The sequence below is a fragment of the Trichosurus vulpecula genome, chromosome 9, assembly GCF_011100635.1.
Source record: "Trichosurus vulpecula isolate mTriVul1 chromosome 9, mTriVul1.pri, whole genome shotgun sequence".
NCBI classification, from domain to species: Eukaryota; Metazoa; Chordata; class Mammalia; order Diprotodontia; family Phalangeridae; genus Trichosurus; species Trichosurus vulpecula.
Genome location: NC_050581.1, coordinates 178,658,450 through 178,685,660, shown reverse-complemented (window position 1 = coordinate 178,685,660; position 27,211 = coordinate 178,658,450). Strand labels below are relative to the sequence as shown.

The 27,211-nt window shown below is 43.5% G+C and overlaps 1 protein-coding gene across 1 annotated transcript in view; it reads right to left on the bottom strand.

Annotated features, from left to right (window-relative positions):
- The window catches only part of PRICKLE2 (prickle planar cell polarity protein 2), a 153,793-nt gene that overhangs the window by 101,137 nt on the left and 25,445 nt on the right, over positions 1–27,211 (bottom strand). Inside the window, exon 3 of the mRNA XM_036739669.1 lies at positions 4,811–4,994. Coding sequence (XP_036595564.1) covers positions 4,811–4,994 — 184 coding nt within the window. The remainder of the gene's footprint in view (positions 1–4,810; positions 4,995–27,211) is intronic.

The following is a 27,211-nucleotide window of genomic DNA, read 5'->3' as shown; positions in this document are numbered from 1 at the left end:
TTTAGAAAGATGAGATTGGTTATCCACTGAGCCAAGAACATTTCATTCTCTCCTTCCTGGCATCATCTGTAAGACAGGCCAAGCTCTAAGATCATATGGTTATCAGATTTTTTTAGCTTACAGGAACCTCAGACATTATCTGGTTCAATTTCTCCATTTTACAAATGGAGAAACTGAGGCCCGTGGAACTAAAGTAAATGTCTAAGTTGCTCAGGTAGTGAGTAGTAAGGCCAAGATTCAAACTCTGGTCAAAGGATCAGAGTTTCAAAGCTAGGAGAGACCTTAACGGCTAAATCCAACTCTCTCCCCCATTTTATAGACAACTAGACTGAGACTTGTATGATCTGTCCAAGGGTTACACAGATACTAAGTGGGAAAGGCAGGATTAGAACCCATGTCCTCTGACTTCATTTTTCTCCTCACACTCCCTTTTAAGTTGGTTAGGATGTCAGCTACTCAAAGGAGAAGGGTCCTTTTTACTTTTGTCTTTGTGATCCCCATGATTGGCCCAGCTTCTGATACAGAGAAGGCACTTAAAAGTCTGTTGACTGATTAACAAACTGACCTGTTGGGATTGATAGATGCTCATGAAAAAAGAAATGCTCCTCATCTATCTTTAATGGGGAGCACAAAAATGAATAAAAATTCTTCATTTCTCCTGTGCCCCACGGGCCAACTTCAGCTTTCATGATATTAACATGATGGGGCTTCTCAGAAAAAAGAGAATGCTGAGAATCACTGGAAGGAATGTCTTAACCCTTGGATAAAGCAATGATACGAAAGGATTCTCACAAAAATTAAAGCACTTTTTTTGTACTCTAATAAAACCTTTATGTTTTGCCTCCAGCGAATGGGAGTTTAATATATTCACCCACAATTCCTCTTGCTAGAGAGGAGGCTACTCCCAAAAAGGAGCCAAGTAAAAGGGAGATATCAGAGGAAGAGGCAACGCGAGAAAGCAAAGCTTTGGGGGACTCGGTGTTCTAATCTTAATCTGGCTGCAGAAGTATCTTAAAATTCATAACCAGGCTGATCACCGTGAGAATTAAAAAAAATAAATGGAGTTGTCAGTTTCCTTTCAACAATGATATCCTTCAAGCTTTTTTAGTAAGCTGATATTTCATTAGGCGAGTATACAGCCCCTCAATTGGCAACAAGAGATTCTTGTCTCTCTGTAGGACAATTTCTGTTTCTCATTGCTTTCTATTTGATAGATTTGAGGAAGGCTGAGAGTAAGGAAGAAGGGGAAAAGCCAGATTTCTTTCCAAGCTGTAAGGACAATAGAAAGAACTGTCAGAGTTGGGAACACTGTTTCTTTTGGCATCATTCACCCAGCTTATTTGATAGCATGAATCATCCTCCTTCAGAACGAGCCCATGAAAGATCAGCCTGATTTTCTCCCTTCAATATACAAGTAGAAGGCTCTTCCCCGCCTCCGAATGGCATGTGTTCATTTTTTGGACTGGTAGACTCAACTGATGAGCCTAAATTTCCCAGTTACCTGTAATTAAGGATTAGGATGAGTGTCAAGCTTGTGCTAGAACTGAGGAGGAAGTAGAGTTGTAACAAGGGTAGGGTGATCCGGGCTTTGTACCAGGATACTAATATCCAGTAATGTGCTTTTTCCCTTTGTAGTAGCCCAGAGACTGCCATCACTGTTCTTCACATGAGAACAAGATGAAATAAAGCTAGAAAGGCAGATAAAATCTCCCTCTCTCCCCTGACACCTGATCAACAGTCCTAGGAGACCATTTCATAATGCTCCTTCTTCCCTTCCGAACCTTCTTGGGAGTATAGGCCAGAACCTCCAGGGGCTGGGGCGGCCCCTCTCCTGGCATGACTATGCCTACAAGCCTATCTTCACCGCCACCCTCTCTCTTCAAATGTTTTTGTCCCAAGGGAAAGCTTTTCTCCCTACTGCTCTAGAAGGAAGTAAAGGGTATGGAACAAAAGCCAGGACTTTGACATCCATGTCAAACAAATTACTGTTTTCAAAGAAAAAAATCAGCAGCGGCTAAAGAGCTGAAGACTGGTTAATCCAGAGCACCTAGGCGACCCATCTTGTGTCCTGGAGGTGAACAAGTCAGAAAGGGGTGGGGGACTTCTAACTGCTGTGGAGGCGACCTCAGGATGGAAAATAACATGCTATCCATAGTTTGGACATAAGAGCCGTGCCACAGTTACTCACCCATCTCTTCATCCAATTCAATTCAATATACATTGTGCACTTAACCATCTGCAAAACCCTGGGGAACATAAAGACAGCTGCTGCTCTCAGGAAGGTTCCATTCTACAAGGGGTGGGGCATGTTATAGAAACAGATGAGGTCATCTGAGGAGGGAGATCCATGCTCTTAGGAGGATCCAAAAGACTTAAAGGAAGAGGAAGCACCTGAATAAAACCTAGAAGCAAGACAGATGGATTGAGAGATGGAGAAAAGAAAGGAGCAGATTCCAGGCATGGGGGAGAGCTTAGGAATGAGAAGACTGGGGGAAGAGCTATCACATGGAAGAGGAATTATGGTGTTGTTCTTGGCCCCAGGGGAAAGGACCAGGGACAACAAAGAGAAGGATGTAGACCTGATAATAAGAGAATATTTTCTGCCCAAGATGTCTGTCCAAAAGTGAAATGGATTACCGTGAGAGGGAGTGGGTATCCATTCATTAGAAGTCTTCAAGGAATGATCACCTATCGGGAACAGTAAAGAGAGGAGATTCTTGTTCAAGTCCACTTGGGATTAATTAGGTGCCATCCTCTGTGCTTGAGAAATGACTTATCTAAGCTCACCCAGGAAGACAACAGTGGGGGAGACCTGAGGATGAATGCTTTACTGAGCCTTGCACAAAGACTCTCAGGGAGCACCGAAGCAAGACTCAGCTTTCCAGTTTAGGTGGTAGGGTGTAGCGGATAGAGCAGTGGACTTGGGAGTCAGGAAGGCCTGGGTTCAAATCCTACCTCAACACTTATTAGCTATGTGACCCTGAGCTTAGCACAGCATCACAGACTTGGAGCCATAAGGAACCCCAGAGAGAGCATTTAGTCCAACTCCTTCCTCTTACAGAGGAAGAAACTGAGCCCTGAGGCAGTTAAGGGACATAGTAGAGAAAGTCCTGGGCCGGGAATCAAGAAGATCCGAGTTCAAATCCAGCCTCAAACACGTAGTAGTTGTGTGACCCTGGGCAGGTCACTTAACCTTGGTCTGCCTCAGTTTCTCTACCCGTACAATGGGTGTAATAAGAGTACCTCACAGAGCTGTTGGGAGGATCCAGTGAGGTAAAGCCCACTACACATAAAAAATGCATGTTGGCTTTCCTCCTTCTCTAGCAACTCATCCAATGGCACTCATGTAAGAACTGGGATTCACACATTGTTCCTCGGTCATCAGATCCATCTTCTACCGTGCCATGCTGCCCTAAATGGTCAGTGGGAATATTTATGGAATCTCCCAGAAGTCCCCGGGACTCCCTGGCATCCGCCTGACTTTGTCCACTATACCTCTGGCCAGAAGTCATCCTTTCACAGGCATTTATTAACCACTATGATGTGCCAGACCCTGGGGCTGAAAACACAAAGAAGAAATAGCTCCTGCCCCCCAGGACCTTACATTCTAGTGGGAGACTCCCCATGTGCACGTATACAAAATGGGCATGTACCCAATACACAGAAGATGGGTGAGAGGTAACGGTGCGGAGAGGCACCAGCATCTGGGGACACGAAGAAGGTCTTCATGCAGGAGGCAGAGCTGCGGCTGAACTTGGAATGAAACCAGGCATTCTCAGAGGCAAAGGAGAGGCGGGAGGACGTTCAAGTCTAGGGGCCAGCCCTGGCCTGAAATGCAGTGATGTGCATGAAGAACAGCCGAAAGACCGGCTGGACTAGACCAAAGCGCACATGAAAAGGAGTAATGTATAATAAGGCTAGAAAGCGAAGTCGGAGCCAGGATGTAAGGGGCCTTAAATACAAACAGAGGAGTTTATATTGACCCTAGAAGAGGCACCTGGGGAATGTTGGGAGCTCGAGACTGAAAAGGTGAGTTGAAATGATTTTCCAGGTACACTCTCAGAATTTCAGTTACCCCACCTGCAAAATGGGTACCATACCATCTAGAGTACTCACCTCACTGGGGGTGCTGTATGAGGCTCCAACAAGATAAAATGAGTAAAGCACTGAAATCTTTAAAGCTCCATAAAAATGTCAGTTATTAATATTATTGTTATTGTTGGACGGTGATAGATGGACTCCCTTGTGCCAAAATATGTAAAGTCAGGATTTGTGTGTCAGTGAAGAATGCAGAGAAAAAAGCGAGAAAATATAACCCGAGTTCCTTTAATCAAACCAATGATATTTACAGCCTGTGGGGGGGTGCCAAAATATTCTAGGAAATGCCGACATCTTTGCGAGTCAAGTATAGCCAGGCTCAATATTTCAACATGGGGGCATATCTCTGGAAAAAACAAAGTTACGCTTTCTTCTTCCCCCTCTGGAAATGAGCTTCACCTCAAAGTTCATGGAAGAACTCTTAGACAATACTACATCTTAAAAAATGCAGCTTCCGCCATCTAAAAGTGGCAGGTCTAGGCCTAACCTTCCCAAATATCCTTGGACAGCGGGCTCTACTAGTCCCCTGAATGTGCCTTGGATCGGCAACAAGCGGATCTCCATCCGCTCTCTTCTCTTCCCACTTAGCCAACTGAAATCCCCTGCCTGACAGTACCCAGAGCAGGGCTTTCGAGCAGGAGAGCCAAGCCTCAATTATTCCTGGCAAGAAAGGTCAGGCAAAATGAGGAGAAATAAAGGCACCAAATGTTACCTGTTCAGGCTTCAGCCCCGGCGGGACCCAGGCATACTCCTCCAAGGCACAGCCTGAGTCGTCGTCAGAGGTCGAGTTCCTCTGGAAGTCAAACATGAGCTTACTGACCGTCTTCTCCATTTCCAAAGGCATCACCGTCACGATGTGTTCCTCCTGGGGACACTTGCAGTGCAGACAGATCTTCCTGTAAGCAGGAAAGGAGGCTCGGTGAGTGAGAATGCAGGGAGGAAAGAAACCATTTTCCAGAGGGCTGCCAATCACTGAAGCTCCGATCTCGAACTAAAAACATTCTTTGGCAACATGCCTCTGGCAGGGCCCCAGAGCATCCAAAGCAGTGTTCTCTTGCAGCATGTGTGTGTACGCCTTCTGTGATGGGAATGGAAACACACACCCATGTGCAGGCAGCCCCAGAGGGTCACAGGCCAGGCAAGACGGGAGGGAGGGAAGAAGCATCAATACAGCACCTACTGTGTGCCAGGCACTAGGGTAAGCACTTTACAAATACTATCTTATTTGATAATCATATGATCCTCATTTTACAGTTGAGACAGATGGAGGTTAAATGACTTACCCAGGGTCCCACAACTAATAAGTCTCAGAGGCTGGATTTGAATTCAGGTCTTCCTGACTCTTGGCCCAGTGCTCTGCCTACTGTGGCATGCAGCTACCCAAAACTCTCAGTTATTTGAACGTGAGCTCAGCTTCCCTTCTATGAAGTTTTCTCCGGGTCAAGACAATGTGTTCATATATGTGTTTGTGTGTTTATGTGTATGCACCTGTGAGTGTGTGCACTTTGAGTTAGGTAGAAAGTTTAAAGACTTAAAGAAAGTATAAACTCATTGTCACTAATACAGAAGTTCAATATTTACCAGAAGAAATTACCAGCAAACTTGATTTCACATCACCATTTCTAATAATAATGATGAGAAGGACAAAGAGATGGCCTAACAATAACAAGAGAAGGAATGTGTAATGGTTAGCCCCAGAGGCCGCGGCCTCTCACACATCCCGGCTATGGCTCCGTGATCCTAGACAAGTCATCTTATTACTCATTGCCCAGCCAACTCTACAAGTTACAGGACACCTGTCGATCTGCATTGGCAGAGGGGCGTTTCCTCACTGGCAATTCCCCACACCAAAGGAACCACAGGTATAATAATAATAGTATCAACCACGGCAGCTAGTGTGGCAGAGTGCAGAGAGTGCCATCTGGGGGGTCAGAAAGACTTGGATTTAAGGCCTGCCTTTACCACTTACTGAACTGTGACCCTGTGAGGAAGGGAGGAGAGAAGGGAGGAGAGAGGGAGGGAAAGAAGGGAGGGAGAGAGGAAGAAAGGAAGGAAAGAAGGAAAGAAGGGAGGGAGGGACAGAGGGAGGAAAGAGGGAAGGAAGGAAGGGAGGAAAGAAGGAAAAAAAAGTAGAACAGGTAGTAAGTGCCTACTGTGTACCAGGCATTGTGCCAGGCCCCTTTCAAATATTTTCTCATTTGATCACGGACACAGCCTTTCAGTAGTCCAGGCAGCCCTCTGAGCCTGTGAGTTATAGGCAAAGTTCCGCTAGGGTTAGCTGACAACAATGGAGGAAGTCTCCGAAGCAGCAATTGGTCCAGACAAATATTACTATCACCACTGTTGTTAAGGCTCGTGTAAGGTAATATGTGTAAAAGTACTTTGCATACTTTAAAGTGATTATTATTATTATTATATTATATTATTATTATTATTATTATGAAGGAGGAGTAGAAGAAGGAGGAAAAGGAAGAAGAGAAAGGGAAGGTAGAAGAGAAGAAACTTGGTGGCAAGCAAGAGATAAGAGCACTGCCTCCCTCCCATCCTTTGCAGAAGTGGGGATGCACAACTATAAAACACTGGCTATGAGTCAGATTTTATTAAGATATTGATTGGTTTTGGTGAATGCTTTATTCTCCTTCCTCTTAAAAAAATTCTTTGGTGTGAAGAAGAGAAGGGGAAGGGGAAGAATACAGAGGAAAACGAAGGGCATATAAAGACAAAAGATATCAACTAAATCCACTTAAAATCCAACAATAATAACCCTGATTTCTACATGCTGCTTTGTTTGAAGCAGTACTAGTATATTGTATAGAGAGTTGGTCTCAAAGACTGGGCTTCTAGTCTGTGCCTTTGACATATACAGGCTGAACCTTTCAGAGCTTTAGACAGCTTCCTAAGTCTGTAAGTTGTAGAGAAGGTGCCTACCTGCATCTGTAGAGGGAGTTTCCCCACATAGGAGTTCCCTATACCAAAGAAATCAGAGATCCACATCCTATCCTTATCCCCGTTTTTAAAAGTGCATACATAGGAACTCACTTAACCCTTACGACATCCAAGTAACATGTATACTACAGATATTATCCCCTTACTCCCTACCCCGCTCCTTTTTGGATACCTTTTGGTGTGGAAATGGCCAATGCAGAGCCATGACTCATCTGTGAGTTATACTTCTTAAACATTTGCCTGAGGCACTGAAGGGGTTGGGTGACTTCTTTCGGGTCACAAAGCTGGTTTATATCTGCCAAAATTTGAACCCAGTTCTTCCAGATTCAAAGGCAGTTCTTGATCCACTAGTCCTCAAGGCCTCCCTAGAGTGTCCTAGCAGAGAAAAACAGGATTTTCTGAAAGGGATCTGGATACAGCAATTAAGTGAATGAAATTCCCTTCTAAGTGAAAAGCAGAGATAGATTTCTTCCCCTGAATTGGACTGGCTGAAGGATTCTCTTAGGAAAGAAATGTCTGCCTCCATTTCAGAGGAGTTGGAGATTTGAAATCCTAATTAGAAACCCAATTGTTCTCTACCTTAATCGTTTTTACATATCCAGGAAGGCCATGCATCTGTGAGCTTCAAGCAAAGGTACATAAAGATACAATCCTTCCCCAGAACTGAGTTTTCTCTTTTAAGGTTACCATCTGTTCCCTCCTCTATGGGCACAAAAAGGATGAAGCTATATAAAAACTGATGCAAGTACCAGGGAAAAAAAAAACAAACCAAAAAAAAAGCAACCTTGATTTTTCTACCTCCGAACAAAAAAGGGCAGTGACAGCTCCAAAATAATAAATAGTTTCATTTCTTCTACTATAGCTTTCCTGGTTCCCAGTGTGGGGAGCCTTCAAAGCCATCCATCCTAAGTACCCTGGATTCAGATTTGCACCTAGGTTTCCACTTTACCCTTTACAACACAAGAATGTACTTCAGCAAAAAAAAAAAAAAAAAAAAAATCAGGAGGCTCCACTGAGCCAGGCCACAGAGCCCTGCCAGATTCTCTCATTTCCTGCCTTCCATCAGATCTAAGACGCCCACAGCCCCAAAACACACTGTATGTCTGGTTTGCATCTACCAAGTCAAAGGGGCTCAGTCTGGCCTCTGGCTGTTACCTTCAAAAATAATCACAGCATAATTTAATGGGAACGCTTTAATTAATCAGCTACTGTGAAGAGGCCAGAGCTGCCGAGAAGCTTTCACAGAGTTTCTTATACGAGTTTATGACTTGAGGAAAAAGAGCTCAACGTGTGTTGAAGTTAATTTTACTAAGCTATTCAGTGACTAATGCTTTTTTTTAACTAGAAAAATCACACATTTATTTTCATAAAACTTAAAGCAATCCTACCCAGTGCAGTCTCCAGAATATCCATCAAGGAGCCTCATTTATACAGCAAGACAGGGAACAGCAAAATATTTAAAGTTGGAGGAACTAACAAAATAAACCAAAACATCAGGAGAAAGAAAAAAAAAACACAACCTGGAAGAAATAAGCCCCAGAATTTGAGAAGCAGACAGAGAGAGCACTAATGTCAAATTCAGGGAAGGGGAGGACTAGAAGGGGAACCGGCATCCGCTAAACTGCATAAAGGAACGCCGCTCCATACGATCCGAGGACAGGAGAGTGACATGATCCTGGCTCAGAGTCCTTGGCCCCAGACTAGGCACACTGGGGTGGGGGAGGGGAGAGGGAAGAAGAGGAAAAAGAGAACACTTTCATGGCATCTTCAGGCCAGAGAGAGCCACCACGGTGCTTGTCAATGTACAACTTGCCTCTTCCATCCATTTCTCTGCATCTATGGGGCGAAGAAGGCATCCTAAAGGATGCAAGATGTTCTCCCCACCACCTGACTGAGCAAAAGGATTCTATTTTAAGTTGTTGAGACGGCTTATAGCTCTGTCAGCCTGGAGCCTTACAGCTCACTGCTTGTAAAGATTCCACCAACAGGAGAGCAGCAGTTCAGTTGGAACCAAAAAGCAGCTCATCTTGTGACTAGCATGCATACAAAAAAAAAACCCAAACCACAATCTCTATCTATATAGACATATACATGCATACATATATGTGCACATACATATGAATGTATACAAATATGCATGTGAACATGTACATATGTGTGTGTATGTATATATAGATATGGGTCTATGCAAGGAAGAAGGGAGAGAGGAAGGGAGGGTGAGACGAATGAAGGGAGGAAGAAAGGAGGGAGGAAGAGAGGAAAAAAGGAGGGAAGAAGGAAGGAAGGAAGGAAGGAAGGAAGGGAGGGAGGAAAAAAAGAAACAAACAAACTTAGGACTCATCACCCTGAAGCAAGAAGCAAATTGAAACAACAACAAAGATCCCAAAATCCTTCAAAGGACTCTACCCCTATCTTTCTATTTCTTGTTCCTTAGTTGTTTTTTGGTGGCGTCCAACTTTTCATGACCAAGAAATTTGGGATTTTCTTGGCAAAGACACTAGAGTAATTTGCCATTTCCTTCAGTTCATTTTAGAGATGAGGAAACTGAGGCAAACAGAGTTAAGTGACTTGTCCAGGCTCACAGAGCTGGTAAGTGTCTGAGACCAGATTTGAGCTCAGGAAGATGAGTCTTCCTCACTTCAGGCCCGGCGCTCTACCCACTGCACCATCTAGCTGCCCTTTCTGGCTGTTTCTCTGCACATTGACAGCCTCCCCTAAAAATGGTGCAAGTTTGTGGAGGGCAAGAACCATTCCACTTGTGCCTTTGTGACCTCATTGCCCAGCATGGTATGGATAAATAATAGATAAATACATAGCACATAACTTCTGATTGAGTGATTAGTACAATAAGCAGGACAGCTATTAGCATTTGCTATTGGGAAAGTGGTTTTTTTTTTTTTGTTGACTACTTCTCTGCAGTATTGTGTGCTCATCCTGAAGTCAAGAAGACTTGGGTCCAAATCTCCTTTCTGATACTTATTCATTGTAGGATCCAGAGTAAGTTACTTAAAAACAACCAACCTTTCTGTGCCTCAGTTTCCCCATAAATAAAATGGGGCAAGGGGAGGAAGTTGAACTCCCTTTTAGCTTTCCATCTCTTAAGATCCTATGTTGGTTTTTAGGTCAGTAGAATGTAAAATCCTTATAAGTAGGAATTGTTTCATTCATCGAATCTGCATCTTCAGTGCCTAGCACATAGTAGGCACCTAAAAAATGCATGTCAGTTGACTGGAGAAATATTCCCATAGTTAAAGAAATCATGAGTCCTAGCCAAAATGGCAGCTTCTCCAGGAGGTTCTGGAGAGGGGCTAGTGTGTTTACTTCCAATTACCCAATGCCCAGGGATATAATCTAGACATGTGGCCCAAGGTTGGCAGAAGGGGCACATAGTTCACTTGCTTTGGAGGAAGTCAAGTTTTGATGCCCAATGGCGCAATGGCTCTTCCTTTTGTTGCAATGATTAAAGCTTTTCCTTGAAACACAGTGAATTCTGGGGAATGTGTGGATTATGCTTTAGGTTTTATTTTTTTAATAGACATTTATGAAAATAGAAGTTGCTGGTAAGCAGGATTTCTTTTTAAAATCTTGGCAGGGAGCATGGATTTTATTCTGTCAGGGCTGACATTCTACCTGCACATAATTGGGTTTGTGAATGACAGATTTCCTAAGGAGAAGGCCATGATTCAGAGGAGACATTCAGTATTCTCTTTGCACTCTCACCTCCCCCTCCAAAAGTCACAGCTATTATTCATTCACTTCTTCATCACAGAAACTATAGCCAGCAATTAGATAGAAATCTCAACAACACGAGGGCCTTGTCCAAAGATCTCTGGCGGCCCCTTTGTGCTATCCCCTAACATCCAAACCATTTGGAGGTAGCAAATCCTGATGGTGCCTTTTCCAAAATATGCCTGATTCACTTTAATTCCACCAACATTTATTAAATGCTTCCTATATGCCAGTCACAGGGGTTAAGTGTCTGAGAATAAAAGACAAAAATCAAAAATAATCCCCTTCTTGAAAGGGTCTATATTCACCTTTAGAGAAGTGTTGGTCCTCAATGTCCATGTCCACATATTCTATGCTGATGAGGTTGTTTTTCCAAAGAGGTGGCCATGAATGACCATCTAAATATTCATTGGGTAACAAGCTAGGGGGAAGCCAGGGAGAAAGGAGAGAGAAGACTGGATCAAGAGGCAAGAGGCCTTTGTTCTAGCCCACCAAATTGCATTAAGCCTTGTCACCTCTTTAAATCTCAGTTTCTCCCTCTGAACAGTGAGGGGAATTGAACTAGAATCTCAGGGACTCTTCATGTCTTCTGTGTTACGGGCCCATTTGGCAGTCTGGTGAAATCTATGGACCCCTTTATCAGAATAATGCTTTTAAATTCATAACATAAATTTTAAATAAAATAAATTTTAAATTCATAAAATAAAATATATTGGATTACAATTTCAATTATATTAAAATTCACTGATCACAATATAAAACAAAACAAAATCAGTTCATGGACCACAGATTAAGAACCTCTAGACCAGAAAAGTCTTTAACAATCACAATAATAGTAACTCACATTAAAAAAAGATTATCTTAGATTATATTAGTATTATTCTGATTATACTAATATGGGGAATCCCTGGTGTGGAAAACTCCCACCCCAGAAATTGATAATCAAATTGTCTATAACTCATAGCCTTATGGAGTTCCCTGGAGCACTGAAAGGTTAACAGATTTTTCCTTGGTCACACAGCATAGTAAATGTTAGAAATGGAAACTGAATCCAGGTTTTTCTGACTCTATATACATGGTACCATACTTTCTCCTGACTCCTGAAGGTTTGTTTATAAGCCTTAAAAACTTCAGATTTTAAACACTCTGACTCTGATTTGGAGAGGAAGACAACCTGTGCCTCAAAATAAGTAATGGTTAACTGTGTGGAACAACGAGTCACAATATCCCCCTCTGTGGGTGTACTGGGTGTTGGGAGCTGGTAGTAATGATGATGGGAGTATATATAAGGAAAAGAGAAAAGAGGAGAAGGGAAAGAAAAAGAGAAGGTTTTCTCAAGAGAATGTAAGCTCTTTGAGGGTAGGAGTTGTTTTCATTTTTGTTTTTAATATTATTGAGTCTTGCCCAGGGCCTGGCCTCGTGGTGGGTACTTATGTAGCACTTCCTGATCAGCTTGCCCTTCTCCATCAGGAGGAATGTGGTATCTAAAATTGGATGCTCATCCATTTCTCATGGCCACTGGAGTTTAGACATCCAAGGGCCACCACAAATCTTTCAAGAACATGTGCTTATTCAAGGGTCCCCAGGGACCAGTCCCAACCCCACACATCATGATGTGTCTCCTACGTCAGGATGCAGGATTGTGTGTCACTGGGCTGACGTCTCCACCAAGGGCATGTCTATGGAACTGGGCTAGTGGGAGGAACGCTCTATGCTATCAACAACTTCTGCCTTGGTGAAAACCCACCATCTGGTCCCCTTCTCAGCTTCTTCCACAGAATGGGTTCTGGAGACCAAGTTCAGGGTTGGCATAGGTCATGAACTGTGGCCCACTTCTGGATGCCAGGTCGGAGGGGCGGGGCAAGTGGGGAGGATGCTTAAAGACAAGTTCAGATTTCACACAGCGACAAGGCATAGTAGAGGGGAGATAACCAGCAACAGGCTCAACCCACCACAGCCCTGCCTCATGAAGGACGTGTCCAAGGGCTATTAGGACAACGTCCCCATGTGCTGAAGGGAAAGGGCTGAAATTACCCAGAACCCTCCCATGCTCCATGCACATGGACAAACTCAAGCCAGACAAGTAAGTGCTATTAGGAACATGCAAAAATTAATAGAGTTAGATCCATTAGGGCCTGTGGAGGTGATCAACTCTAATTGATGCATGAGGAAACTGAGGCCCATACAAGGCACACGACATGCCTAAAGTCATAGGAAGTCACAGAATTTGAGGGCACTTAGCACAGTGCCTAGAACATAGTAGGCACCTAAAAATCCTTATTTGACTACTGACAGACATCTAGTTCAACCCATACATGAAAAGGATCCCACTATAATACACCTGAGAAACAGGTCTCCAGTCTCTGCTTGAAGACCTCCAACGCGGGAGACCCCACTACCTCTTGAATGCAGCCCATCCCACTTTGGGGAGAGCTCCAGTCATTAAGAAGCTACTCCCAACTTTAAGCTCAAATTAGCCTCTTCACAACTTCTAGCACAGACTAAAAGGCAGGGCCAGAATTCAAACCCGGTGTTTCTGACTCCCCAGCCCTCATCTTCTCTACTGTACTTCTCAGGGACAGCCCCAATCATGAGCCTCTTTTTTTGCTAAGTGTTAGTTTATGGAGTGATATTTCAAATGTGAAGAAAGCTGAGGTCAGATTTCATCCAAAGTGTTCCACCTCCCTGAACTCCTAGGAATGAGAGTCTGGCCTGAGAGAAGGGTGTAACATGCCAGGAAAACAAACATAACATTAGCGTGGAACAAATACACAGTACACAGTCCAGAGAAATGGATCCTCCTGGGCCACGTAGCCACAGCAGCACATCCATACATTTCTATGGAAGAGAAGATTTCTCCACACAAATTCCCCTGAGTGCTGGGATGTAAAGAGTTAAGTCCCACAAAAAGAATCACGTAGGATAACTCGGTCCTAGCTGACATAAACTTTCCATGATCTCTCTCTCCTAAGAGAAAGGAACAGAGCAGGGGCAATGGAAGACCAAATAGTTGGCCTGGGAGTGTGTCTTTGTACTTTTCAATATTGGTGTGTTGACTATTCTGAGAACTCACCATTCTTCCAGTAAAAGGATGGGGTTGTCCTGTGAGAGGCAAACCCGGGAAAAACTGGAAAAGGGTCCAGCTTTCCCAGTTTGCATTGGGGCTCAGACCTTTCATTTGCTTCAGGAACAATGTCACCTATTTAGACTGAGGCAGAGGAACAGCCTTAACTGAACTACATGGCCTTCCTGTTTGCTGCCTTTTGACTTAAGGCCAGAGATTGAGAGGTGAATGGAATTCAGGGTCCACCTAATCTGGACACCTTGTTTTACGAATGAGGATACTGATGCCTGGGGAGGGTCAACAACCCACATAAGGTCACGAGATCATGGAGCTATAGTTGGAAGGGATCCTTGGGGCCTCCTAGTCTAGCTCCCTGAAGAAACTGAAGAGGCAAAGACACTAAGTGACTCTCCCAAGGATACAAAGGATTAGAGGTGGGATTCAAACCCAGGTTTCCATTCTCCATTTTTTTATGCTAGCTGAAACCCAAAGAAAAGAACTGGGGCATCAGGATGGTCAAAAGGGGGGAAGGTCAGAATTACAGTTTCATGGAGTAAAGCACAGCATTCCAAAGGGTGCTCAACAGAAGGAAAGGACTCCTTAAAAAACAAGAGAAATCTGGAAACAAAGAGTTTGCCTTGAAAGGTAATGAGTTCCCTGTCATTGGAGGTATGCAAGCAAGTGCTGGATGACCACTTACTTGTCAGAGAGATTTTAAAAAGGAGTGATGGTTGGGGTAGGGGCAGCTAGGGGGCGCCATAGTGCATAGAGCACTGGGCCTAAAGTCAGGAAGACTCATCTTTCTGAGTTCAAATCCAGCCTCAGACATTTACTAGCTATGTGACCCTGGAAGGAGAGTCAGACACAAGTGAAAAACCACTGAATATCAAAAAATATGGTTAGGGTTATGATAGGGCCGGATGATCTCTGAGATGGATCCTCCCAAAGCACAGCTCTTTGTACAGTGACAATGTCTCTCTGCTCCAGAAACTCCTCTTGTCTTAAGGAGAAATAAGACCTTTGGGGTTTGGCATTTAAAGCCCTTCATCATTTGGCTCCAGCCTAGCTTTCCAGGATCAAGGCCCATCATTCCCCTTCAGTAATCTACATTCTGGCCAAATGAACCTATGTGTTGTACTCCAAATATGACATTCCCTCTCCTCTCTCCACATACAGGCCGTCTGTCTCCCATGCTTGAAATGTTGTCTCTCCTCAACTCCAATTCTCAAAAGCCTTAGATTCCTTCCAAGCTTAACTCAACCTCCGGCTATACAAAGCCTTTTCTAGCACAGTGCCCGGCTTATGATAAGTGTTTAATAAATGCTCATCCATTCATTCGTTTCCTGATCCCCACAGCTGTCAGTGCCTTCTCCACCACCATCACCCCCGCCATCTTTTATATTGACTTATCTGTGTTCATGTTGTTTTCTTCCAATAGGATGTAACCTACTTGAAGGCATGGAGTATCTTGTTTTTGTCTTTGTATCTCTGACACATAGTAGGCATTTAAGAAATGCTTCTTGAATGAATGAATAAATGGCTCCCTTTCAATTCTCAAATCCTATGATTTAATGAGGTGCAGGCCTGGCTGACCTGGGGTTAAAGAGGCCCTGGAAGTGAGGGTACTTCTGTCTCAATCCACACACCTCTGCACAAAGAACCCGGTGGTAAAGGTGTCAAGCAGGGGAGGCAGCAGTTACCACACAACAGGAAATGAACTGGAAACCCATAGCAACTGCCTATTTACAGACACTAGAGCATTTTCCCCTCATTTCCTTATCCTAATGCTTCCAGTAACCTGATCCCTTTCTCCCTCCCCCAATCATAAAGATGCCAGTGGTTAGATAGAGATAAGAATAAATTCAGACTAGAGAACTGAGCTAACCTTTGCCTAAATGTTAGGAATTTTCTTAGCTGGGGGCTCTGAGCTACTGTAATTGCAGACTTAACTTTTTTATTTAACGTGAAGTCCAAGAAGCAGCGGAAGAGGAAACTATGAGAACCTGAATGGCCATTATACTCTTCATATCATAAACAAAATTAGCCAACTGTTCTGAAGTGGCTGTTTCTATTCCCAGGGATAAGGAGGAGAGCATAGAAGGCCAGCTGCACCCTACAGAGTGACTCTCATCGCCACCAGGGTTACATACACACAATAGTTTTTCTTCCTGGGGCCAAACAGAACAAGTCTAATTCCTCTTCCAAGGCTAATCTAGCTCTTCAAATGCTCCAATATAATTATTGTGTCCTTCTGACCTTCTGTTTTGTAGCTTCATGTTAACTGCCCAGTGGAAACCTCCCAACACACCCTGGATCCCAGTCTGGTTCTGGATTTCTTTAATGTCACTTCATCCAGGGACTGGTTTGTCCAGTGAGATTTTCCATTTGTTTTTCAGATTAAATTTTGATGAAAATGATGCGATTTCTCACAATTACCAAAACTCTCCTGCTTTTATTTTCTGTATATTCCATCTATACTTTAATTTGTGCATGGACTCCCCTCCCTCCCCATTGGGAGCTCCTTGAGGGCAGGGGCAATTGGACTTTTCTAGTGCTTAGCCCAATGCCTGGCACACAGCAGGTACTTAATAGATGCTTAATGATTCTCTAATGGATAGATGAGATGGGCTCCGCTTGCTGGCTTACAAAGCCCCATCCTCATGGGCCAGGAATGACCACTGGATACATTTACAGTTTGTTTGTTCTCTGGCTCTTTTCCTTGGTGCTCAAACAGTGAAAGATGGAGTCAGGCATGAACCTTGACGTTTGCTGTTTCTGGGAAATAGTTTCCTGCACATGCAGAGGCTGGGAAGGGAGAGGCGGCAACCCAGGCCCAGCTGGGTATGAGGCTGGTGTGCCAAAGCCTGCTGCTTGGTCCCATCAAACTCCTAGCACTCCCCTCTGGCTCTGCCGGCTCTGACCATCTGGGCTAAGAAGGGCCTCCCTCTCTGGAGGCCTGCTGAAGTCGAAGCAACCTAACTTTCTATGACAATTGTTTCCTCTTATTAATTTGCAAATTTACAGCAAGATGAAGAAATGCGTGCAGTGCCCTACTTTGCATTAGACTGGCTTCTGGCTTTCCAACAGTACAAGTGAGTCACTTTTCCTTTGACAGTCTCCTGGGTGAATTTTCTCAAAAGCCTAAACCTTTTTGAAGGGTTCTCTTGGCTTTCTAATTTGCATTTATGATTGCCCCCCTGCAAGCTATTAGGGAGGGAACTGCATTCCCTCCAACTTCGATTGGACACCTACTACAACATGCAAGCACTGGGGGAGACAGACAGCTGAAAATGACCTTGACCCTGCCCTCCAGAGCAGAGGAGATTGGGCAATTAGACAAATATATGGAATACAAAGGAAAATGTGATAAGCCCCACAGCATGCCAAGGGATGACCAAGAACCTTCAGGCCCTCAAGGACTGGCAAACTGCTAACTGTGCTTCGCAGTTGGTTGAAGGCAAACTCATAAGGCTGTATGTGAGGAAATGAAGACAAACTCCTATGAAGTCGATCCTCAAAACTCTATATTCCGCCCCTGCCCTGAGAGCTGCAACAGAAATTTATTTGTACTTTTGATTCTAGGCTAGCAGATAATAACTAAGATATATTCATGGGACATGGGACATGCATGGACATTTCAATAGACTGGATTTTTTTCAAGAAATTTATTTTTTCAAAAACAAAATTTTTTCAAGAAAATTTTTCAAGAAAAACATTTCTTTATCTTCCTGACTCCAAGTTCATCACTCTAGCTCCTGTACCACACTGCTTCCCAAAGATGATCTTTGTAAACCAGCCCCAGTTAGCAAGAGTACTTTACTGGTATCCTCATGATAGCAGGAAAACTTAAGGAAGACTCCTACCACACTGCTCACCATCCCCCCCCCCCCACAAAATGCTGAGCTTATCGAAGGATATGTATAAAAGGCACCCACAATGGGCACACATACCCACCCAGATGAGATCACCGATTTGTCAAAGTATTAGGGCCATTTGGATATACTAATCTAGTGTTTATCTTCCAAGCAGGCCCAACTTCTTTTGCATACACCCTGGACCTTGCAAATGACCACCTCAATTTTAAAGACTGGAAACAGAGAAGTGATTGACCCGAGCATGTCACGACTACAATCTTGGATACAAAAGGTGCCACCACTCAGTGACTTGAAGGACAGATAACGTAGCATGTCTTGTCCCTATCCACAAGACGGCTTCCATCAGCTGAGGAGTTCACATTGTCCATAGATGGTGAAGGCTGAGCAGCTCCGCTGTTTACATCCCTGCTATCTTGGAGGCAAGAAGCTGGGTGTCTGGGGAAGCTCAGGTCGCCTCGCTGGCCTGTCAAAGCCACTGCCATATTAAGAATACACAAAGTAGGTAAAGTGGGGGCATTCCAAGGGAATAAATCAGCTTAGTTCACTTCATCTAGAACTGATTTTTAAAATATTTAGGCTTTCAATGATGTAAACTTCTTGCTTCGGGAATTTCAAGAATAGGTTTTTGGGGGAATAGGGAGGAAAAAGGACGATTTATGGGAGCACAGAATCTAGAAATGGAATGGAAATCTGGGAATAATCAAAACTGACTCTTCATTTGAATGATAAGGAAACAAGCAGAAGGGCTTAAAGGCAGGGGATATCAGAGCAGAGATTCAAGTCAGACATTCAGGATTTATATTTCTACTACATCACATCTGATTTCCAAGTTCTCTAGGAGGAGGAAACAAAGCTACTTAAAATTTTCTTATCATTCCAAAATGGGTTCTCAGGTGATGAAGAGGCAAAAAATAATCCCCAAATCATTAGACTGGTACCTCCTCTTTCACCGAGTAACACCACAACCAGGCCTATGGCCAAAGAGATCACAAAAGAGGAAAAAGACCTAGGCACAAACATACACGGAAGACTTTTTTTTTTGGAAGAGGCAAAGAATTGGAAACAAAGACATGCCTATCAATTAGGGAATAGGCTGAACAATTATGGGCATATGAAAGTCATGGAAAATACTGAAAGGCAATGGTTTCAGAGGAACTTGGGCAGGCTTATACGCACTGATGCATAGAACCAGGAGAAGAATGTACGCAATCACAGCAACATTTGGAAGACAAACAACTTTGAAAGACTTCAGAACTCTGATCAATGTAATGTTCACCTGTGATTCCACAGGACCAATGATGATGCATGCTACTTACCTCTTGCCAAGGAGGTGCAGAATAAGGCATACGGTTTTGGACAAGGCTAATGTGGGAATTCGTATTGCTTGATTATACATATTTCTCACAATGGCTTTTTCTTACTTTCTTTTTCTTCCCCCTCCAATGGGAGGGGAGACATGGGAAGTAGAGAAAATAAATACTTGCTTTTTGAAATGAAATACAGTTTTCAAAAAAAAAAAAGAGTATACAGAAAACAACTGGAATTGTCCCTTCAGTATCAACGTAAAGAGACCTTAGTGGGTACCATTATCCGGACTGAGCTGATCAAGTTCTATTTCTGTATCTCATCGTTTAAAATGCACAGAAAGCTGCCTTCTTGTTTCTCATTAAGCTGAGGAATAATTCAGTCCTACTGGTATGAATTGCCTACTGTGTGTTCAAAACCCCATCACATGCTAAGGAATTTAGCATACATTTGGTAAGGGCTCACTATATGTAGGGGACTGTACAAGGTACCGGGAACATAGAGGTAAAACCAAAAGAATGCCTGTCCCCCATGAGCCTACAGGCCACTGGGTTTACAGACAAGTACAAAGATCATTAAATACAAGATAATTTCATGAGGGAAAGAGCAGGAAAGAATGAAAGATCAGGGATGCAGGAAATGGCAAATTAGTTAAGCCTTAAAGAAAACAAGGATTCTAATCGGCAGAGGTTTGGAATGAGCATTCCAGGAATGGAGGACAGTCTGGACAAAGTCACTGAGATGGGGAAATGGGACATCCCATTCAGTGAACACTTGGGAAGCCACTTTGGCTAGCACAGAGATGAGGCTGGAAAGGTAAGCTGGGTGTGAGGCTGTGGAAGGCTTTAAATGTCAAACTGAGGAGTTAAGAGTTTTATCCTACAAGCAGAAGGGAGCCCTTGAAGGTTTTTGGGCAGGGGAGTGACTTGGTCAGACTTGTATGAAACATGGCTTACAGACGGTGGAGATTGAAAGTAGAGGAGCCATTGAGGCATCTACGGCAATAGTCTAAGTGAGAAGCTTAGGTCTGAATTTGGGGAGTGACTGTGTGAATAGAGAAAAGCTGAATGGTACTGTGGGAAAAGCTCTGGCTCTGGATTCAGAGGATCTGGGTTCAAATTCCACTTCTGGTCCTTATATCATGGGTGACCTTGGCCAAGTCATTTAACTTCCATTGGCCTTAACTTTATCATTTGTAAAAGGAGATGTTGGTTTAGATGGCTGAGATCTATGATCTGATAATGTGAGATATGTCCTGAAGGTGCAGTTAGCTAGTTCTGTTAAATGATTAGGCATGGGGAGAGGTGGGTTAGAGAGAGAGAGAGGAGGCAAGGAAGCCATTGAGGCTGGGAGCTTGGATGACTGGAAGGATGATGACATACTCCACTGAAATTGGGAAGTTTTGAGGAGGGGTAGATGGTGGTAGAGGGGATGGAGAGGCAATATAAGAAGTTCCTTTGGGATGAGCTGAGTTTGAGATGCCAATGGCACACCCAAATGGATGTCTGGCAGGCAAGCCAGCAATATGAGCTAGAATTCAGGAGAGAGATTTGGACTAAAATGCTAGTGCTACAGCTTGACATAACACTTCTAACCCGTCATAAGATAGTGGATGTGGGGCTAGATGGGATGTAAGAGGTCTAAATCCCTAACTTAACAGTGAGGAAACTGAGGCCTAGAGAGCTTAAATTATTTACCTACAGTCAATCAACCACTAAACACTTACTAGGTGGCAGGCATGAACCTACTCTCTGCCCTGAAGGAGTTTACATTATATTGGTCTCACACAGGTAGTAAATAGAAGATTGGGGATTTGAACCTGGGTCCCCTGACTCAGAATCTTCTTGAGAACTCCATAAAGGGGGGTTGTTGTCATTACACTGGGAGCTCCTAAGTTGAGAGGACAGTGTCCCTGCTGTTGTATGCCATCCTCACCGCCATTTTTCAAAGTCCACGGCTCCCTTACCGTACTGGTCACTTCATCCATGTGCAATGAAATGGGCTGTTTTCCTGCCCTGCTCACAGAGAGGCCCCCCAATCATTGGAAAGGCACAGTAAATTCTTAAGTGGCTGCTTATTAATAACATTGTAAGTTTACATTAGAGCACCTTTCATCCAGGGAGGCTGGGCCAACTGCATATATGAGAAATCCTTTTGGCTGGAGTGGAACAAGGCCAGCTGGCATCACCTTCCCTCAGGGGCTTGGCTTGGGGGGAATTTTGGCTCCAGGCACACCCTTCTAAACTTGTCAAGGGCTCTTATTAATATCCATGTTGATGGGCTCAACACAAACACAGCAAAATGAGGCCAAAGAGAAAGACAACCCCATAGAGCTTAGGAAAGAAAGTGCCAAAGAACTGGGGAAAGGGGGATTAGAGAGGTGGGGTAAAGGGTGGAAGGGCTGACCAAGACAAGGGGCTGTGGGAAACAAGACCCATTGCTCTAGATAGATACAGACATAAAGAGGGAAAGAGGAGTTCCAGAAGAGATTCAGCTCAAATCAGGCAGGCTGAGGGATCTCCCGAGGGGGAGAAGAGGAGAAGGGCAAGATTCTGGCTACGGTTCTCCAGTTTTATCTCCAAGCCAGGCTTTGGGGTTTTGTTCTAGGAGGAATGGCAATCTTCCTAGCTTTGTAGCTGAGACAGGAAGGAGGGAGGTAAGTAGGGAGAAAATAACATTTCCTCATTTCATATGATGTTGGAAAGAAGCCCTCGATGAATTGAATTCACGTGGTCCATGGGGGTGATGGGTTTGAAAATGGTTTTAATATTTGTTCTGTTTCAGGTCAACAATTCATGGTTTGAAGTCACAGAGTGAGCCCAATGGCTGATGAATGGTGCCCATTCCTCCTTGTCTCCATCTATAAAGTTACTCAGCCAAGTACTTTGTATTGAGAAGCCACTCAATGAATATCTCATTGACTGAACAGCAGACAGACTCTGTAAAACCCTCAGAAACATAGGCTAGCATAGGATCAAGAAGCAAGGCATGCCAATTGCCCTGCCGAATGAGGCTCAAATGACTTTAGTTTAGTGATAAATGGAGGTTATCTCCTTTCAACTCTACAAATCACAATAATGCAGCCTCTCTTAAAATCGACAGAGATAGGGATAAATAGACCTGTGATTTCATTCTGGTAGGGAACATCCAGGTAAGGAAGCTCCCTCTACCAATGAAGGTCAGTACTTTTTTCTGCAATTTAAGAGTCACAGAAAGTTGCCTAGAGCAAAGAGAAATTAAGCCACTTGCCCAGGGACACAGAGCCAGAATTTGACACAGGCAGAATTTGAACCCAGCTCTCCTAACTTTGAAGCCATCTATCTTCCCACTATTGTATGCCATTCTACCTCCACAGAGTAGAAGGGGAAAAAATAACTGATTGCCATTGGATGGAGGCAATTTTTCTTGAGTGATGGGAACTTATCACTCAAAGAATATGGTTTATAAAGAGAAGCACCTTGTTTCAGGGAGAAGATTGGAATCACTAAAGGCCCTACTTGATTTCCCAAAGGAATCCAGTCTACTCGCTTCCTCAGGGAGACCTGAATTCAAATCCAGGTTCAGACACTTACAAACTGTATGTCCTCAGGCAAATCACTTAACTTTTCTTTGCCTCAGTTTACTCAAACTGTAAAACGAGGAAAATAGTAACACTACAGGGTTAGTAACAATAACAGTAACAAAAATAGTAACAACAGGGTTGTTATGAGGATCAAATGAGATATTATTTGTAAAATGTTGGCACAGTGCCTGGCATACAGTAGGTGTTTAGTAAATGTTTATTTCCCTCCATTCTTTTCTCCCTGTCAATTCTAGGAACATTTCATTGTCCATCTGCAGAGTCTGTCTAAGACGTACGGAATAAAGGCCTTATACTCATCACTTACCTGATTCATCCTGTGTGGATAGGCAGCTAGGTGGTACAGTGGATAGAGCACAGGTCTTGGGAGTCAGGAGCACCTGAGTTCAAATCCTGCCTCAGATATTTACTTGCTCTGTGGCCCTGGGAAAGTCATTTCACCTTTCTCAGGGTGCCTCCTCTTCTGTAGCATGGATACAATAACCTACCTGAGAGTTGTTGTGAGGTTAAAATGAGATAACTATGTAAAATGTTCTGTAAAGCTTAAAGCGCTATATAAATGCATGCTAGCCAGTAGTAGTAGTAGTAAGGCTAAACTCTGAGTAATTTTAGATCTCATTATGGGCACAGCGATGCAAAGTTTGATGTAATCAGCACAAAATGATTTATAACCAAGACTATCAAGAAAACACCATCATCTATAGGAAATCCCTTTTCCACTTGGACTCTTCTACAAAATGGCGGCCAATGCCTTTGGCAAGCATATGTTTTCTACCTTACTTCATATAAATAAACAGAGGGTTGTCCATATTGCCATAAGGAAACAAGTAATGGAAAACCACTGTCTCTAAAGATTTCAAGTCAAGAATAAACCAAAGAACCATCGGAAAAGCCCAAGGTAAGAGTAAGCGCTCCCCATAAGATTGGATAAAAGATCTACAGGGCACGAGAGACAATGTCAAGGATGCCTTCAGTGGGAAGAGAAGGCGGGCTGACCAGGGAGCGAGAGGGAGGCACGGACGGCCCATAGACTTCAATGGCATCTGTGTAACATCAAGAGGTCCGGAGGCAGGCTCCCAGCAGGTGAGCCCCCCATTTAAGAGCTACAAAAGCCCATCCACAAAGGTTACTCAAGAAAAGAAAGCACGAATAAGTGGCAATCTGCACGGAGGGAGGGAGTACCTCTATCACTAAGGTCACACAGAGATCACTGATTTAGAATAAGAAAAGACCTTCGGAAGTTATCTAGTTTAGGGCTTCTTAAACTGCCCGTCTTTATCCCATATGGGGTAACTGAATGTGGGGGTCATGAAAAATTTGACAACAGTAAAAGATTTCTGAATGTGCGGCGACCAAAATACCAGTAACAAATATTCTGCCAAGATTTAATTCTTTTTGTAAAAATAAACAAATGCATCTATCTCATTAGTATGCAAATTTGCTTTCATCTTTAATAAATGGTAAAATTATATGTATACCAAAGAACTGTTTTAAAATAAATTTCTTTATGATTTATTATCAAGGAAATTTTTTTTGTATACCTATTTTATATACCTATATACCCAGGGTTGTGTAAAGATTTCTGGAGTGAAAAGGGGTGGATAGTGAAAAAAGTTTAAGAAGCTCTGATTTAGGGGCAGCTAGGCAGTGCAGTGAGTAGAGAACCGGCCTTGGAGTCAGGAGAACCTGAGTTCAAAACCCAGCCTCAGACACTTGACATACTTACTAACTGTGTGACCTTGGGCGAGTCATTTAACCCCAATTGCCCTGCCTTCTCCGCCCCCCCCACCAAAAAAAAATAAAAAATAAAAAAGAAGCTCTGATCTAGTCAAACCATCTCATTTTCCAGATGAGGGAGCTAAGACTCAGGAAAATGAAATAATTTTCCCAATATCACACAGGTAACAATGAAGGTGATGGTTTTGATGATAAATAATCACATTTGTATAACACTTTATGGTTTGCACAGCACTTTATGTGTGTTAACTCAATTTGATCCTCTCATTGACCCCGTAGATGGATGCTACCATTGCCACAGATGTCACAACAGATAGGGAAACTGAGATAGAGGAGTTAAATTACTCATCCAGGATCATCCCGCTAGTAAGTGTCGGGCAGGATCTGAACTCAGTTCTTCCTAACTCTCAGTCCTGCTTTCTATCCTCCAGCAGCAAAAGGCAGTCATAATTTGAATACAGGCCCTTGACTTCAGACTCAGAGCTCCCTCCACTGCATTAAAGAATCAGTGAAACATGGAAACCAATGGAACATCTGCCTGTGTGGTTGGCAGCAGTCTAACCCAAAGAAAAGAATCAAGACCAAACATTATTCACATCCCTTTTTGGAGATTTTCTTAAGCGTAAAATCATGTCTTCTGCTTTTCCTGCGTTCTTTTCCTCTTAAGCACTCAGCGGACAGTACACACTGAAATATTTGTTTTCATCTTTGATGTTTGGAAAATTTCTTGCAAATTCAATCTATCCATATCACATCATAGTTACCAGCTCAGACGCTCAATTCTCAGCAGCCGAACTGTTGAGAGTTTTGAACTATTTTTAAGACCTTCAAGGACAAACCAGAGTCCTATTTAGGGAATCCCAGATAAGCAGCCAAATTGACAGATTGAAAGTAGGGCAAGCTCAAGCTCGTTTGATCAATCACACCCAGTAGTTGCTATCCACCTGTCCTCCCTCTAGAGCTCATTCCAGGAAGAAGCTGAATTCATGGTGCCAAGGGCAGATCAAGACTATTCTTAGCATAATTGCACCTTCACCTTTGTTTCCTAATGAAGTATGTTTTCAGAAAGTGGCTCAGTCTATATATGAAACACGACGTGGATCCGCCATATTGCTATCCACAGGGATAGCATCTGGCCAACTGGTTTTTTAACAGATGAAAATGAACAGAACAGATAGATCCAAGCTCCATGTTATATGTGAGTAGGCTTGCGACCATTGGAAGAAAGGAGAGTTGAGGGTATGGATGAGGCTTGAGGGCCAAATCACTTGAAGGCTGATATACACGTAGTACAGTGAAAAGAACTCTAAATTTGGAGTCAGAAGACCTGAGTTCGAATCTTGACTCTCCTACTTACTATCTGTGGGGTCTTAGGCAAATGACTCTACCTCTGTTTCCTCATCTGTAAAATGAGGGGTTTGGAGCAGATGACTTATTTAAACCCTTTCAGGTCTAAATCTAATCCATGGCTGGGGTGATATGGGATGCTAGCATACAGTGAGTTTCTCAAAAGAGGGGAAACTGAAGAAAGGTCTGTTGGGAGAAAGTGTGACAAGAAGAGCTCTGTAAAGCAAGCAGATGGCAAGGCTGGCATTCCTCTGGGGGCATCCTGTCAGAAAGGCTGGATAAAGAGCCCACTTCCATCCCTAATCAAAGACAATAGCAGCTTTACCACTGGGCTCGGTGTGGGGGGCGGGGAGCTGGGCACGAATGAACCTGCTTCCCTGGGAGGGGGAGGGAAACAAGAACAACAAAACCTCAATGAACATTAGCCTGACTACGGAGAATCCTCAAAGAAGCAGGGCCCTAGGAAGAAGAGGCAGATGCCTCTTCAATAGCCTTTCACAAATAAACTGCCTAAATGAACTGAGAACTAACTTCTCGGGGTTTGCCTGAGGCGGGCATCATCAGCTCAAATCCTCCCATTTACAAGGGAAGAACAGCTTTTCTTATGTCCTAGATAGGAATCATACCTTGGCTAAGGTGTGGAAGAGGTGACCTCCAGGGCGCTTCCCCAGGTCTACAGCTCTGATTCTAGGTCCTGAAAATAGCACCCACCTCCTTGCCACTTAATGGGTTATATGACACAAACAAGCCATTTTACAGTTATGAGTTCCCACGTATTTTTCTTTTTATGCTGTAAAAGGGAGAAGACCCTCAGAGCAAACAGTTTTCCCCCAGCACCCAGCACAGTGTCCAACCCAGAGGAAGCATCCTGTTGAACACAGCCATGGAAAGAGCATTGAATCCTGCTCTTCTTAGGAAAAACAAAGAGGTTGGCATAGATGCCCTCTAAGATGCCTCCCAGGGTGGTATCTCTGATCTTACATCTCACTATCCTTGGAATTCACCTTTAGAAGGACCAAGCAAAGGGAATAAAAGTTACCTATCTCCTTTGACTCCAAGCCAAGTGCATTTTCCATGGCACAACAGACCCTCAAACAGAAAGTAGCTTACAGACAATAAGTGAGCAGGGGTTTCTAACTTTCTCCCTCCTAGTGTGGAATAATTAGGAGGAAAATAACAAAACTTGAAGTTAGGAAGACCTGAGTTCAAATCCCACTGCAGACACTTACTAGTTCTGTGACCCTAGGCAAGCCACTGTTTCAACAGTTTAGCTAGCAGCTGCTGTGGGGGTGAAAAACCAACACGAGCCCAACAACAGCAACGCTGCAAGCCCAGGTTCTTTTGATCTACTATACTAAGGAAAGCAATGTTAAGGGGTTAACAGTCTTACTTTAATCCAACATACAAATATCATTCACTCAGCTCAGGGGGAAAAGCCAGCACCCTGAGCTTCAGAGCAAATAAACACAAATCAACAGACAGATTTCTGTCTGACAAAATCACAATACACAGTTACCAGAGAAGCATCAA